At 40.1% G+C, this 13,475-nt stretch overlaps 3 protein-coding genes across 3 annotated transcripts in view; 2 read left to right on the top strand and 1 right to left on the bottom strand.

Annotated features, from left to right (window-relative positions):
- The window catches only part of LOC5579384 (zinc finger protein Xfin), a 32,111-nt gene extending 24,056 nt beyond the window's left edge, over positions 1-8,055 (bottom strand). Inside the window, exon 1 of the mRNA XM_021854615.1 lies at positions 5,590-8,055. Within this exon, the coding sequence (XP_021710307.1) occupies positions 5,590-7,764 (2,175 nt within the window). The 5' untranslated portion in view covers positions 7,765-8,055. The remainder of the gene's footprint in view (positions 1-5,589) is intronic.
- A 3,056-nt stretch (positions 8,056-11,111) lies between these two features.
- Positions 11,112-12,278, top strand: LOC5566592 (nuclear pore glycoprotein p62). The gene has a single exon (XM_001650938.2). It carries the CDS (start codon positions 11,840-11,842, stop codon positions 12,230-12,232), a length of 393 nt encoding a protein of 130 aa, XP_001650988.2. The 5' UTR covers positions 11,112-11,839; the 3' UTR covers positions 12,233-12,278.
- Positions 11,235-11,606, top strand: LOC110678156 (nuclear pore glycoprotein p62-like). Its single transcript, XM_021850777.1, has one exon. It carries the CDS (start codon positions 11,235-11,237, stop codon positions 11,604-11,606), a length of 372 nt encoding a protein of 123 aa, XP_021706469.1.
- Positions 12,279-13,475: the final 1,197 nt, after the last annotated feature.

Below are 13,475 nucleotides of genomic sequence, written 5' to 3'. Positions count from 1 at the left end.
AATAGCTGCGCGTTTACCGCTACGGCTATCTGGGCCCCTTTTTATTATCACTGCGACGGTAAATCGACATTTCCAGATACCGGGTACCCCCGTTGGTTTGACCACATTTAATCTGAACACTTTAATATGTACCCCGCTAATTTGCACATCGTTCAGATTAAAAATGGTTCAAACATCATTTAGCTCATGGAACGGAGTGAAGTGAGTTGGAACGCTGTGGAACGAAACGCAGAATCAAAACAAAACAGTGAAAGCGGTAACCAGAAACACGTTTCTAGGGTGACTAGATGTTCAAATTAAAAATGAATTAGCGGGGGTACACGGTAATCTCATTACGTGGATTTATCTTGCAGAGCACAATAATACCTTGCAGAACCGTGCTGTCACTCTATGTGACTGTCGACGGATGACATCTGAAATATGCATGCTTACTCTGATCGAAGAGTCACATGAAACGATTTAGTCCTCTGGGATAGTTACAACAAGGATCCGTCATCGCAATCATCGTCATAATCGAAATTTTAAAAGCTGGGGAAGGCGAACTAGATATCAACAAGCAGCCAGGCTGCTATCAAGCCAAAAATTTCATCAAAATGATCCGAGTATGCCTAAAAGTGAGCGGTCATTACTTTATCACACTAAAAAATGTTACACATTTTGTGTGACAGTAAAACTATCAATGTTGAAAAAAAAAATAGGCCGGAACAAATTTGGAATTTTACTTTTGTCACCACCCACCCCCCCTTCCCTTAAATTTTTCCAATAGTCAGAGGGGGGAAATAAATAAAATGTCTTATTTTCAGTGTTGGTTTTTATTTTTTATGTGTGTTTTAGCTAGTTTGTAATTCCCTTTTAAGATATTACATGAGATAACAGGTGTTATTGGATTATAAGTCCTAAATCTGTTCGTTAAGGACATTATAAAAGGAAGCCACATAAAAAATGCATGAGTGTTGGTAAAGTAAACTTTTTCCCATATAGTGATTGTATTTGTTAGAACAAGAATCATGTTACAGATACCACCATAAGAACAAACTGTCAAAGTTTGTTTTGATTAGCTAGCTAAATGGCAGTGTTGCGGTAAGCTCATACTGAATGTTATCAATTATTTGAAAGTTATTCAAACTTGATTTTTATCCGGATTTATTCCTATATATTGAAATGGAAAAAAATCATTCTTTACATTGTTTTAATATTTGAAGCACAATGTCTCGGAAATACGGCAAAAATATGTGATTTGTATAAATTATTTAGAAACAATTCCGGCCCCACTGCTGAAAAAGTCACTAATACTACCACACAACATGACTGCTTATAGTCACCGTCGCGAGTGTTTACTCTCCGAAAAGTGAAATTGGAATTGGAAAAATAAAGCCAGTTCAACGCGATTTGCAAGGTTTTTTTCGGTATTTAAATCAAAGTTATAGAAAATTTAGATGTGCGCGGTTGTAGTGATTACATTTGTATTGATTTTTACGTTAAAATTATGCGTAAAAATACAGTGAGAACTTTGCTGCTAAATTGATGCCATCAAAAATGGAGGAAGAAGCTGAAAGAAACGGAAACTGTGCATGGTTTGAAAAGTGCACGAGCTACGTCTCCTGACTACAATTGTGCTACAATTTTAGTTTCAGTGGGTAGAGTATAACCATGTGTGCCAGCTATAGCAGTTTCGCATCACAATCTAAAGGTAAGAACCGTAAACTTAGATTCACAAGTTTGTATATTTTTGTCCAAACCAAATGTATGGCAAGAGGGGTGGAAAGGAGGGGAAGTGCGATAGGTGCCATGTTAGACGCCATTTCTGGCCTTGCTTTATAATGTCCTTAATGCTTCTAGATGTGGGATCTTTTATTGAACGGTTTTCTTTCAGAATAACTTTTACTGTAACAGTGTAGACATTGAAAATAGAATATTTTGGTGATTACCATGAATTATTATTCATATAAACTTTCAATGAACAATAAATGTGTCAAATCGATGATTGGCTCTTAAAGTTTATTTGAATACATGTTTTCCTAGTAGATCCCCCCACGCTATGTCTGAACCAGGAGATTATAAAAATCGAATGTACATCGGATTTTTCCTCGATAGAGATTAGTATTAGGTATCCACTTTAAGGCTATTTTCATACCAAAATCTATAAAAATCCCGTTTTATGGCCGAAATCTGCCCATACAAAATGTATGGAAAAAAATTCACCGATAGAATATTTTAAAACCTTCCGATTATGAAAATATGGACCGAATACTGATCTTTAGCTAGAGAAAATCCGATGAACATTAGATTTTTATAATCTGCTGATTCAGACATAGCGTGCCTCCTTTTTCTGGATGTATAAATGTTGAAAGCGTGATCATCATCCACAAGCTGCGTATCAAATGTCCTTGTCTTCATTGTGTTTGTGTAAACGTTATGATTCTATTTTTCATTTAAGGCCGCACGGGACGTCATCATAATCACCCTATCCATTTCAAGAAGCAAATCTCAAGAACTACTCCATATATCGATGCGAAAAATGTATCACTATGATTCTATGTATGTAGTGCACAACCCGATACATTTTCAGCTTCATCGGTTCACTAAAACTAGAGATTTGCTTCCACAAAGTTTTGATGATAATTGTTAGAGTGAGACGAAAGATAGGGAAAATAACACGGTCTCCCGTGTCCCCTTAAGAATAAAACAATATTTATGGGGGAATTCGCTCTATGAATATAAACCGTATGTAGAAAAAGTGCCATCAAAGCTGCTCTTCAGGACACTTACAACTAGTGACAATGGAAATGCGCGATTTCGTGGAGGCTGCAAAATTTGGCCTTCGACTCAAAATTCAGGAAAATCCGCGAAATTCGTTTGATTGTTTTAATTCATATGAAAAACGCAGTGATTTTCAGTTTATTTCCTATGTAAATTTAATTAATGTAAAAATTTTCATATCTTTTAGTTTATCTTGCAATTCTTCTGATTGCTTATTTTGTTTTAAATTTTTGATTGCCACCCTGATAATAACTTTATTATGTTAAATACAAATTACAATTAAAAACACACCGCTTAGTTTACATATTTGAAATGTAGTTTCATTGAGAACATGTACTTTAGTGCAAAATTTGAACAAAAGTATGGGTCCGCGACAAAGCCGAGAAATTTTAGTTTCATCACCTTCATCACCCGTGAAATTTAAAGAATTTTACTGCGAATTTCAATTGGGTCCTAAAATTTTTAATAAAATCTTGTTTTTATTTAAAAACACGAAAGAGCATGTTACTTCAAGTACTTTAGCATTTTTTTCCCGCTCAAATAACGGCTATATCATGTTTAAACTTTAATTTTAAAATTGGATCCATAAATGAACCTTGACACTTGAGATCATGTTTGACGTTCGCTTAGTCGACAAAAACACCACAGGGGTTTTAGTTTTAACACTGGGGTTGTTCCTATCTGACATTTCGGAAGGGACACGGAAAACAAAATACACCCAAAATTTGAGTTTAAACCAAGGGGTGTGACAAAATCTAAAGAAAATGTTTTTTGGACTTAAACCAACGGAAAACATTAGAAAATTGAGTAAACATGTATTTTTGGCCTAAACTTAAGCGTTTGGCATCAAAATTGGGACAGGGCTTTAGGACCCTATTGTCCCTACTGCCGTCCTATGCATATTTATCTTACCTTAGTCGCTAAGGTTTGCAAAGAACATGGAACAAGAGGGCATAGAAGAACAATATATTTCACAGAGCCAATTTTCATCAATTTTATTCAAATCTAGTGAAATATTTTACAAACAAAATGTTACATATATGTTAAATCAAATTAGAATAATATAAATTTAATTAAAAGTTGCACCCAACTGCAACATTTCTGCTGTGTTCCTAAAATTGTAAATAGCTTTAAAAAAATTGAAAGCTTAATGTTTTCTCTCATCAAAACTCAAGAAAAAAACCCAGTTATTATAAAAAATCGAATTATGAAAAATATTTTAGATTAATGTTATGGAAAATAAAAATGAAAATGACATCAAATGTCTTGATTTGAAGGTTATATGTGACAAAAACATGGTGTTGCAGCATATGAGTATAAAAAATGATTAATTTACCTGAATTTCCATTTTATTATTTATTGTCCCCCCTCGACACATTTTGACGGAAACTGACAAAAGAAGATTTTATGATTTGTTCCGGCCTTACTTAGTCTTTTTTATGCGTATTTTTTCAGAACTGTGAAATATATTTTTAACTAAAATACAACCAGAAACTATCAGATTCAACTGATTTTTTTTTTTGTATTTTTTGCCTGCTCAAACTGTAGAAGCTTTGTGTGAAGTACCGTCAAATCAATGCTCAAATTTATATTATTGTCAAATATCAGTAACGAGAAGAGGCCTCAAGAAATATGTTTTATTCTTCCTACGATTGGGACGTCCAAAAATAAAAATCAAAACATCAAAAACCAAAAACCAAAGTTTTAGATTTTAATTTTATGAATTGGCAAAAAAATCATTGTAGGATAATAATATATAGGAAAATATATATTTAGATCGAAAACAAAAAAATGGGCACAGACAAACAGACGCAACACTTAGAATAAATCCCGATCAAAATCATAGTCACGATGACATGTACGCCCAATGCTAAAATCGGTGTGTTTGGCCGATGGACCAACAGATGGCGGTAGTGTGTAAACGTCAAACGCGAACAAAAACGATGCGAGCGCTGCAGGTGGTGCATTGGCCACCTACCATATATTTGAATCGGCCGTTAAAAAGGTGGTCGATGGACACCGGTGAGAGTGTGACGTCTGTTTGTCTGTGAAATGGGTGTCAGAGGGTTGAACAAAATCTTCTTCAGTGTTTGTTACGCAATCTGCAAACGCGCCTCCGTTACCAACAAGGTATCATATGACACTGCCAAACGATACGGGAAATTGCAGAAACGAGACAAACACATCAAGGTGTTAAATATTGATATGATTTGTGTTGGTAGGTAGAAGAAGGAATGCTGATAATCTGTTTGTTTATAAAAGTCAACTTAAACAAGTCAATCTGCTGCCAAGTTAATTACTAAAATTAATCCTTCTCTAAAACCTATTAGTGTGCAACTGTGAGAACTAGTGTCCTTGAGGAAAAAAAATAAATTTAAAAAGATCATCATAGTTGGAAGTACGAATCGAAACTTATATGTATATACCGCAGAAACAAATCACAGTTGGATACAGCAATTGCCAGATAAATAGGAGGATCCTGTTACTATTGGATCTAAAAAAAACTACCGTACGAGACCGCTTTCCGGAATTGATGGATCAGGGTAGGACACTAAACGTAAGTAAACGTAGATGAAATGAGCGTTCAGCTAGATTAGACTAAAACATAAATTCTAATTCTATTTTTAACTTGTTCTCGAATTGAATAGGGAAAAATTAACGTTAAGTCAATAAAGGAATTGTTTATCAATCTGTTTACTGGCGTTTAAGTTTGCGGAAATCTGACTACCGTCTTGTTGCCGTTTGGGAACAATGTTTTTTATGGCGCAAGAAGCGTCGTTGTTAATATCGTGTGATGGAAATTACATGTACTGATACGACTGAACTCACCTGCGGACAGTATCCACACTTGTACATCTTCAAGGATCCCCTTTTCTCGGTCATCGCCTTGGCACTAAATGAGCCATCCGCCGAAGGGAGCGGAGATGACGCCGCCTGTGGTCCCGTAACGTTGCCGGTCTTCGGCGTCGGCGAGTGCAGACTCTGCTCGATTTCTTGCGCGGTGCTGCCCTCGTTGGCCACAATGGACCGATGGGTTTTCAAATGCCAGGTCATCGATTTCTGTTTTTGGAAGCGGGCCGAGCAAAGTTTGCACTTGTAGACGAGGGTGGCTCCGGGTGGGGCCACCGGATCCTCGGTGTTTGCGGGAGGGGCGGGTGCCGATGGTGGGGCGTCGTTCTGTTCCGATTTGGAATGTTTCTGCATGTGCCGCATCAGGGTGCCCTCGTACTCGAACCGGTAGTGGCAGATTTTGCACTCGTGCGGTTTCAGCTCCGAGTGGTGGATGATTTTGTGCTGCTTGAGATTGCACGCGTAGGGGAATGTCTTGTGGCAGAGTTCGCAGCGGACGGCGGGTTTGGCGTCCGGTTTGGGGGTCAGGCTGAGGGGATCTTCCGAGCCGTTCTGGGCCATTTGCTCGTCGTCGCTGAGGTCGAGGATTTCCGGAGCGGATGCGTTCTGCTGGTCCTTGGACGCTTGGAAATCTGGGTGAGTTTTGATGTGGTTGTCGAAGATTTCGCGCGATTCACACTCGATGCCGCAGACAGTGCAGGCGTAGCAGATCTCCGAATGTCTGAGTTGGGCAGCTTCGAGTTCGTGGGTTTTCATGTGATTGTTGAGGACCGATTCGCGGTTGAACGTTTCGGAGCAAATGGGGCAAACATGACCATGGCGGCCGTCGATGATGCTGGTGGTCAGGATGGCAGCCGGAGCGGTCTTGTTGAGGGGCTCTTCCATGGATGATGTGTCGTGTTCTGCCACCATGTGGATATTCAACAGTTTCCGCTTGGGGAACGCTTCGTCACATTCGGAACATTTGTAGGAGGCAGGTTGAGCGGGATCTTTGCCTTGCTGGTGGCGCAGCATATGCGCGTTGTAGCTGAATTTCATGGCAAAGCGGTAGTGGCAAATATCGCACTCGAATGGACGCCCCCGTACTGTGTGGACCGTTCGATGCCGCTGGTAGAGGGGAAGAGTGGTCAGCTGCTTCTGACAGATGAGACATTTGTAGATTTTTTCCCCGGTGTCCGGATTAATGCAAATACCGAGATCTTTCTTCTCTTCTTCATTCAAATCGTCCGTGTTTTCGTACTCTAAATCTGGCGTGCTTTCTGACAAATCCTTCTCCGGAAAAACGACACGTTCCGGCGCGGGTGGCAGTTCCGGTTCAATGTGTGTTCTCATGTGAATGAACAATCGCTGTTCGGTTTTGAAGGTGTACTTGCATTGATCGCATTTGAAGGGCTTTTCCGGATCATGCTGCGCCAGGGCATGTTGCTTGAAGTAGCTGAAATACTTAAAATCTTTGCCACAGAGAATGCAATGGTGACCTTTCGGGGTGACTTTCACAAACTTCTCACACTGGAAAACTGGCTTCGGAGTAATAATCGTGGGGAAGCTATGTTCCTGCAATTGGACCAAAACTTCCGGTCCGTTTCGCACAGACTGAATTCGCAAATTGGGGGTGTTATGAATAGTTTGAGCGAATGCCGCCCCATAGAACTGGCCATCAAACCAATTTCCTGTTCGTAAGCATCTTCCCGCTTTGACCTGGCCATCGTAATACAGTTCCACATTGGCCAATTCAACATCATCGTCCTCGTCGTCAATTACCTCCTGCTTAATCTGCACTCCCCCGAGGGCTTGGCTTTTCAAAAGTTTCCGAATTCTTTCGTCACTCTTAATACACATTTCATAAAGCTTATATGCCTGGACCAGCTTCCCCTTACACCCCGCGCATATTTTATCTGGCATTCCGTCATTATTCGCTTGGGCCAAGGGGGAACAAACGCTGACCATCATCGAGTACAGCGTCTTCGATTCCACCGTCGTCCGGAATAAAGATTCCAACGGCAAGCGGCCATCTTCCGGACGTCCATCAAACATACATATACGGCAAAGTGCACCCACGGATTGCGACCCCGCTGCTGCTACTTCAGAAGTTTCAATCCGGCCATTAGTGCTACCTCCTCCTTCCGCCACCACCCGCTCCTTTACTACCAGCATCAATGTTGCTGCTACTGCTATTGATATTGTTATTGGTGTTGCTGGCGGATGTTGTCTCTTCCTGCGTTTCCATCATTTTTCCATCGGAAAATTCACTTCTAGCACGGTGACCATACACTCCCGCCAGGGCACATCGATTGGGGACCGAACCGAACGCGAAACACTCCCGAAAACGGACCGATTTTCAGTGAATTTTACGGGGCGATGACAACCATTAAACTTGCGGTGGCACTTCGGTGCGAATTCGTCGGCCTCCTTTTTTTACTCGAACCAGACAGCTGTTGCCAGATGTGAAGATTAAATTAACGCCGTTTGCAAAGCGTTGTATTTGGGCAAAAGTTGGAAATTGTTATGGGTGCTTGAATGATAATAAAAAATCTAAAATCCTAGACGAAATCCATTCGTCCAAGAATCGGCTTTTTCTTATGGAAATCATGTAACAATCAATAAACATAATATTATAAACACAATTTACAACCACATCGACCATGATTGAAAACATAAAAACCATAATTTCAACTAGTCTAGCAACACTGGCAGCAGAATGAAGCCACACAGAGAGAACGCGGATGACTGCGACTGCCAAGATCGAAGGAAAAAGAAACAACGAATGTCATAACAAAAGAGAATGCAAATCGAAGCGTCGCTTTGCTTTTCAATGAAAACGACGCGCGAGAAAACAACACGGAGAAACAAAAGTACCCACTTGTGAGTGCCGTTTTTCCCTGAGAGAGACTCGCGAAGAGGAAAGGGTTTATTCACAAATTTCATAACGCCAAAAATGACCATTTTCAACACCCACCCACCCCCTCGTAACACTTTTTGTACGAATATTTTATAAATTTTGTATGAGCAGTAACATAATAAGGACACCCACCCACCCCCTTTAGCGTTATGAAATTTGCGAATGGACCCAAAAATATCAACGTCATATGCAGCCCAGATTCCCCTCTCACGAAACGTCAAATGCAGCCCACCGTTTTTATGGCTGAAAAAGTGAAAAGTATTGTGTTCAAAGTAAACTGTTATTGTGCTCTGCAAGATAAATCCACGTAATGCGATTATCTGAAAATTCTGTTAAGTTTACTATAATCTGGTAAAAATCACTGAGCAGTGTAGTAAATGTGACTATGTCCATAGTAGCCTCAACTACAAAGCATTGTATTTCAATCCGTGGCACCCACCGTACTACGCAGTATGGTGAAAAGTACAATGCCAAACTTGTCAAATCTAGAATATTTCTAGTCATAAATACTACAACTCTGGTTAAATAAACAGAATATATTTTCTTGTTGACTATGTTATGGTAGAGTTAACAGATTAATGTAGTCGGTTGAAAATCGTTGGTGCAGTTCTTAATTTTACCACGGATTCAGTAGTTTCTACAATAAAATTCATTTCAGTGTACCGTCGCAGTGATAATGAAAATCATAAAATGTTTCAGATTGGGCAAATTTGAAACATTTGTGTCCTTGAAAGACGAAAAAATCCAAGCCTACTTGAATTTTGACGTTGCGTTTGAATTGCGCGCATATCTTCTGCGCGTTACCGCCGCCGCTGGATGTGGATTTAATATAAGCGCCGCAATATTAAGAAGTTCAGTCGGCGGAGCAGTTTTTTCCAAAGTTGCTGATAAATCTAAGCAGAAGATTCATTATTTCTAATGTCTGCTACGTTTGCTGGCAGAAAATTTCACTCAAACGGCTATTTATGATTCGATGTGATGCAAACTCAATCATTTTTTGCTGAGAGGTTCATGTGAGGATTTGAACAGCATGCGCATAATTGGTATAAACACAAAGTGGAATAAGAAAAAAACTCAGCAATCACAGAAAAAGAAGACCGTCTTCGCGAGTCTCGTCTCAGGTTTTTCCAACTTTGGCAATGCGCGCTCGAGCGAAATGCAAATTTTGAGTGTTGTTGGTATACAGGGAGGATTCGCTCGTTGGGGGTCCGCTACATGGAATGACTCGATGGTTGGATGTTCGCTGGTTGGAAAATATTCCAACTAAAAAGCACTCAAATTTCAACAGAAAATGTCAAACTGAAGTTGACGTCTGAGTACCGTCGCATTGCAGTCTCCATATATAGAACAAAAGCGTATGTGTATGTGCGTTTCGTGACGATTTGCTCTCCAGATGCGTTAGTGTGGAGCATTTTCACCAGCTGTCAGTCGATCCAAATAACGAATCGGATTCGCTAGATGGAAGGCAGTCGTGTTCCAACCAGCGAATCCCCGCTGTTTGCTGCAAAGAGAGGTCAAATCCACTGCAGATACCCACGGATCGTATTATTCTATCTTCCTACCGTGGAAAATCGTCACCATCAGCATGCTGGTGATAGAAATGCAAAGATGAAAAAATGAGGGAAAAAACGACTAAGTCCGAAACGTAAACAACAGGACCAGCAGCTGTCAAATAAGTAAGGTTAGTAGGTCAACTTGCTTGAATTTTACTTAAAATACCGATTTATCCACCTATTTAGTAGGATTGCGTCGGCCCACCCAATAGGGTCCTAAAGCCCTGTCTCAATTTTAGTACCAAACGCTTAAGTTTAGGGCAGAAACACATGTTTACTCAATTTTTAATTGATTTTCATTGGTTTAAGTACAAAAAACATTTGTTTATGATTTTGTCACACCTTTTGGTTTAAACTCAAATGTTGGGTATATTTTGTTTTCCGTGTCCCTTCCGAAATGTCAGATAGGAACAACCCCAGTGCTCAAACTATATGCCCTGTGGCATTTTTGTCGAAAAAGTGAATGTCAAACAAGATCACAAGTGTCAAGGTTCAAATTCGAAACCATTTTTTAAAATTGAAGTTTAAAAAGTTATAGCCGTTATTTGAGCTGGAAAACTTGCTAAAGTAGTTGCAATAGCATGCTCTTTCGTATTAATAAATAAAAACAAGAATTCATTAATTATTTTAGGACCCAATTAAATCGGGTGATATTCGGTTGATCCCTGTGTTAATCTTCCATAAGCGTCGGTGCAACAATCGACCGATTTTTCAACCAATTTAGTCGGCTGTTGAACTGTCAAATGTTTAATGGGGAAACGTCCTCCAAATGTGGTAACACAAAATAATCAAAGGACACCTAGCAACGATTACATAAATCACCGCCTCCCTTGCAAGAAAAATCTATCTTTGGCATCGCGTTTTTGGGAAAAATCTTATCGCGTTTGTTGTTCCCGCATTTGATAAATATTTGCATTTCAAACGCACACAGCAATATAAATAAATAAATAGTTTTTTTTTCGCATCTTAGTGGATAACATCAATTTGCCGTGTACGCTTTCTTTTCACGCCTGAATCACGGATCACCCTAACGCCACAAACACATGTTTACATTCAACTGTCAAACAAAGTCAAAAAATCCGCGACCTCTCATCGTTTCCTCGCGTTCTGTTGGTGAATCGGAAATCTCTCAAAAACTGAACTCCCGCTTCCAAAATTAAACTTTACCCGCAATGAATTTCTCGTTTGGAACACCGGGTGCCACTGCATCGACCCCTGCCGCCTTGGGTGCAACTGCTCCGACCACAACAACAACGGCTGCCAGCACAGGAGGATTCAGTTTCGGAGCAACTCCGTTTGGGACGAGTTCCACCGGATTAACAGCGGCAGTTGCTGCGCCCACGACGACAACCGCCTCTTCCGCCGCGGCTCCCTCTGCTGCTCCCACACTTAGCTTTGGTACCAATCTTGCCGCAGGAGTCGCAGCCACACCTACAGCAACTCCGACTGCAGCAGCTTCCGTGACCACAACCAGTCAGCTGACATTGGGAAGTTTTGCAGCTCCAAGCCAGCAGCAAATCAAACGCAACCAGCGGCAAATCTGACGACAAACACTCAAACAACGCAGTCTTCTTCCGTTTCCGGTGCACAGCAGCTAAACTTTTGCCAGCTGGAAGAATTCATCAACAAGTGGACTCTGGAGCTGGAGGAACAGGAGAAACTCTTCACCAATCAAGCCACACAGGTTAACGCATGGGACAAACTTCTGCTCGGCAATGGCGAGAAGATTGTCGCTTTGAACGAAGCCGTCGAAAAGGTCAAGGCTGAACAGGACGCCATGGAACAGGAACTTGAGTTCATCACCGCCCAGCACTCCGAACTAGAGGAATGCATAATTCCCCTCGAGGACGAACTGTCCAAAATTGTACAAGTCGACATCGAACGAGGCCAAACTTATTCGATGGCGGAAACGCTGGACTCCCAGCTGAAACAGATGTCCGAAGACCTCAAGGAAGTGATCGAGCACCTGAACGAATCCAACAAGTACTCGGACCCCAGCGATCCCCTGGTGCAGATTGGGAAGATTTTGAACGCCCATATGAACTCGCTGCAGTGGATTGAGTCATCAACGTCTGCGATCACGAATCGGCTGGAGGAGATTAGCAAAATGCACGACGCCCTACGGAAAGACAATGAGCGGTCATTCCGGTTGACTTACTATGATAATTGAGATGTTTTCCTTATGTATTTCAATAAAAAGTTAGTTTTATAGGTTATTGTGTAGTTTATTGTTCCGAAAAAAAATGTCCCAAATCAGAATCTTTTCTGGTTTATTAATAATCTCACAATCTCACTAGGAAAAAATCTCCCGAAAATTGTACAAAACTAGCGAATGATTAGCTGTTTCTCCAAACCTTCCTCTAGAATTTATCTTACAATACCTGAGTTATTGGGGACTAGTCTACTGCTTCGCGTTAAAAAATGGGTTAGCCAACGTGCGAAGTTTGATTTTTGACCAACTTCGCCGTGTCGCAACTCGATTCTCAATAGTGCGCATAATGCACACGGCGATGGGCATATATGCGCACCATAGCGAAGCAACTCACGACGAATTTGGTCAAAAATCGAACTTCGCGCATTGTATCACCCATTCCTGGTTGGTCCAGGATTTTTTCGTGATGGAAATTTCCTTGACTTCCCCTGCTACATGATATACGAATGCGAAAATTGAAACTTAGTCTAGTAAGTTAATAACTGTGGAAGTGCTTTTAGAACTGATAAGCCGGCTGTGTCACAGTAGGGACGTAATACAGACTACAGAGTGTCTACTCATATACGGAAATCAAATTCCATGATATTTCCAGGTTTTGAAACATAGTTTCAGATTCAAGAAATTATCAAAAATACTTGAATGATTGACGATTTTTTCAATTGAGATAACTAAAAATTTACTTTCAAAAATAGGAGTTTGGCTTCAAATCACTTGAACAAAAAAAAATTAAGGATAAATTTCAAAGTATTTTTAACTTCAATAAAAAATAAATGTTTCTTATAAATGTGTAAACTTAAGAAAAAAACTTTCCTGGGCGGCATTTTTATTTTTTCATAGAAGATATGTTGGGGAAATCACGGCTGGTAGTCACTGACTGGCCGTTTTGAAAACGACAACTTAATAGACAAAAAAACAAACAAAAAGAAACCTAACAAGAGCCACGACACGGGAGATTATTTTTTTATGGACGGACATTTCTTAAAGAATATTTCTAAGACGATTTCTGGAATTTCAAGTGGCATTTAAATATGTATATCTGCTTATGTTGCTGTAGATTTCTCTCATATATTATTCCGAAGATCTCTCCAGGATTTTGATTTGTGATTTTCCACGAACTTTCTGATCAATTATTTCAAGAAATTTGTTTTAGATACCTTCATGAATTCAATCTGAATTGTTTCCAAGGAGCATTCCCTCTAAA

Source organism: Aedes aegypti, chromosome 3, assembly GCF_002204515.2.
Source record: "Aedes aegypti strain LVP_AGWG chromosome 3, AaegL5.0 Primary Assembly, whole genome shotgun sequence".
Taxonomy (NCBI): Eukaryota; Metazoa; Arthropoda; class Insecta; order Diptera; family Culicidae; genus Aedes; species Aedes aegypti.
Note: the sequence above shows the minus strand (reverse complement) of the source record. Positions and strands in the feature narration are given on the sequence as shown.

What these genes read in the sequence shown, in the direction of transcription:
- LOC110678156 (XM_021850777.1), top strand. Translation starts at nt 11,235, where the DNA reads ATGAATTTCTCGTTTGGAACACCGGGTGCCACTGCATCGACCCCTGCC.
- LOC5566592 (XM_001650938.2), top strand. Translation starts at nt 11,840, where the DNA reads ATGGAACAGGAACTTGAGTTCATCACCGCCCAGCACTCCGAACTAGAG.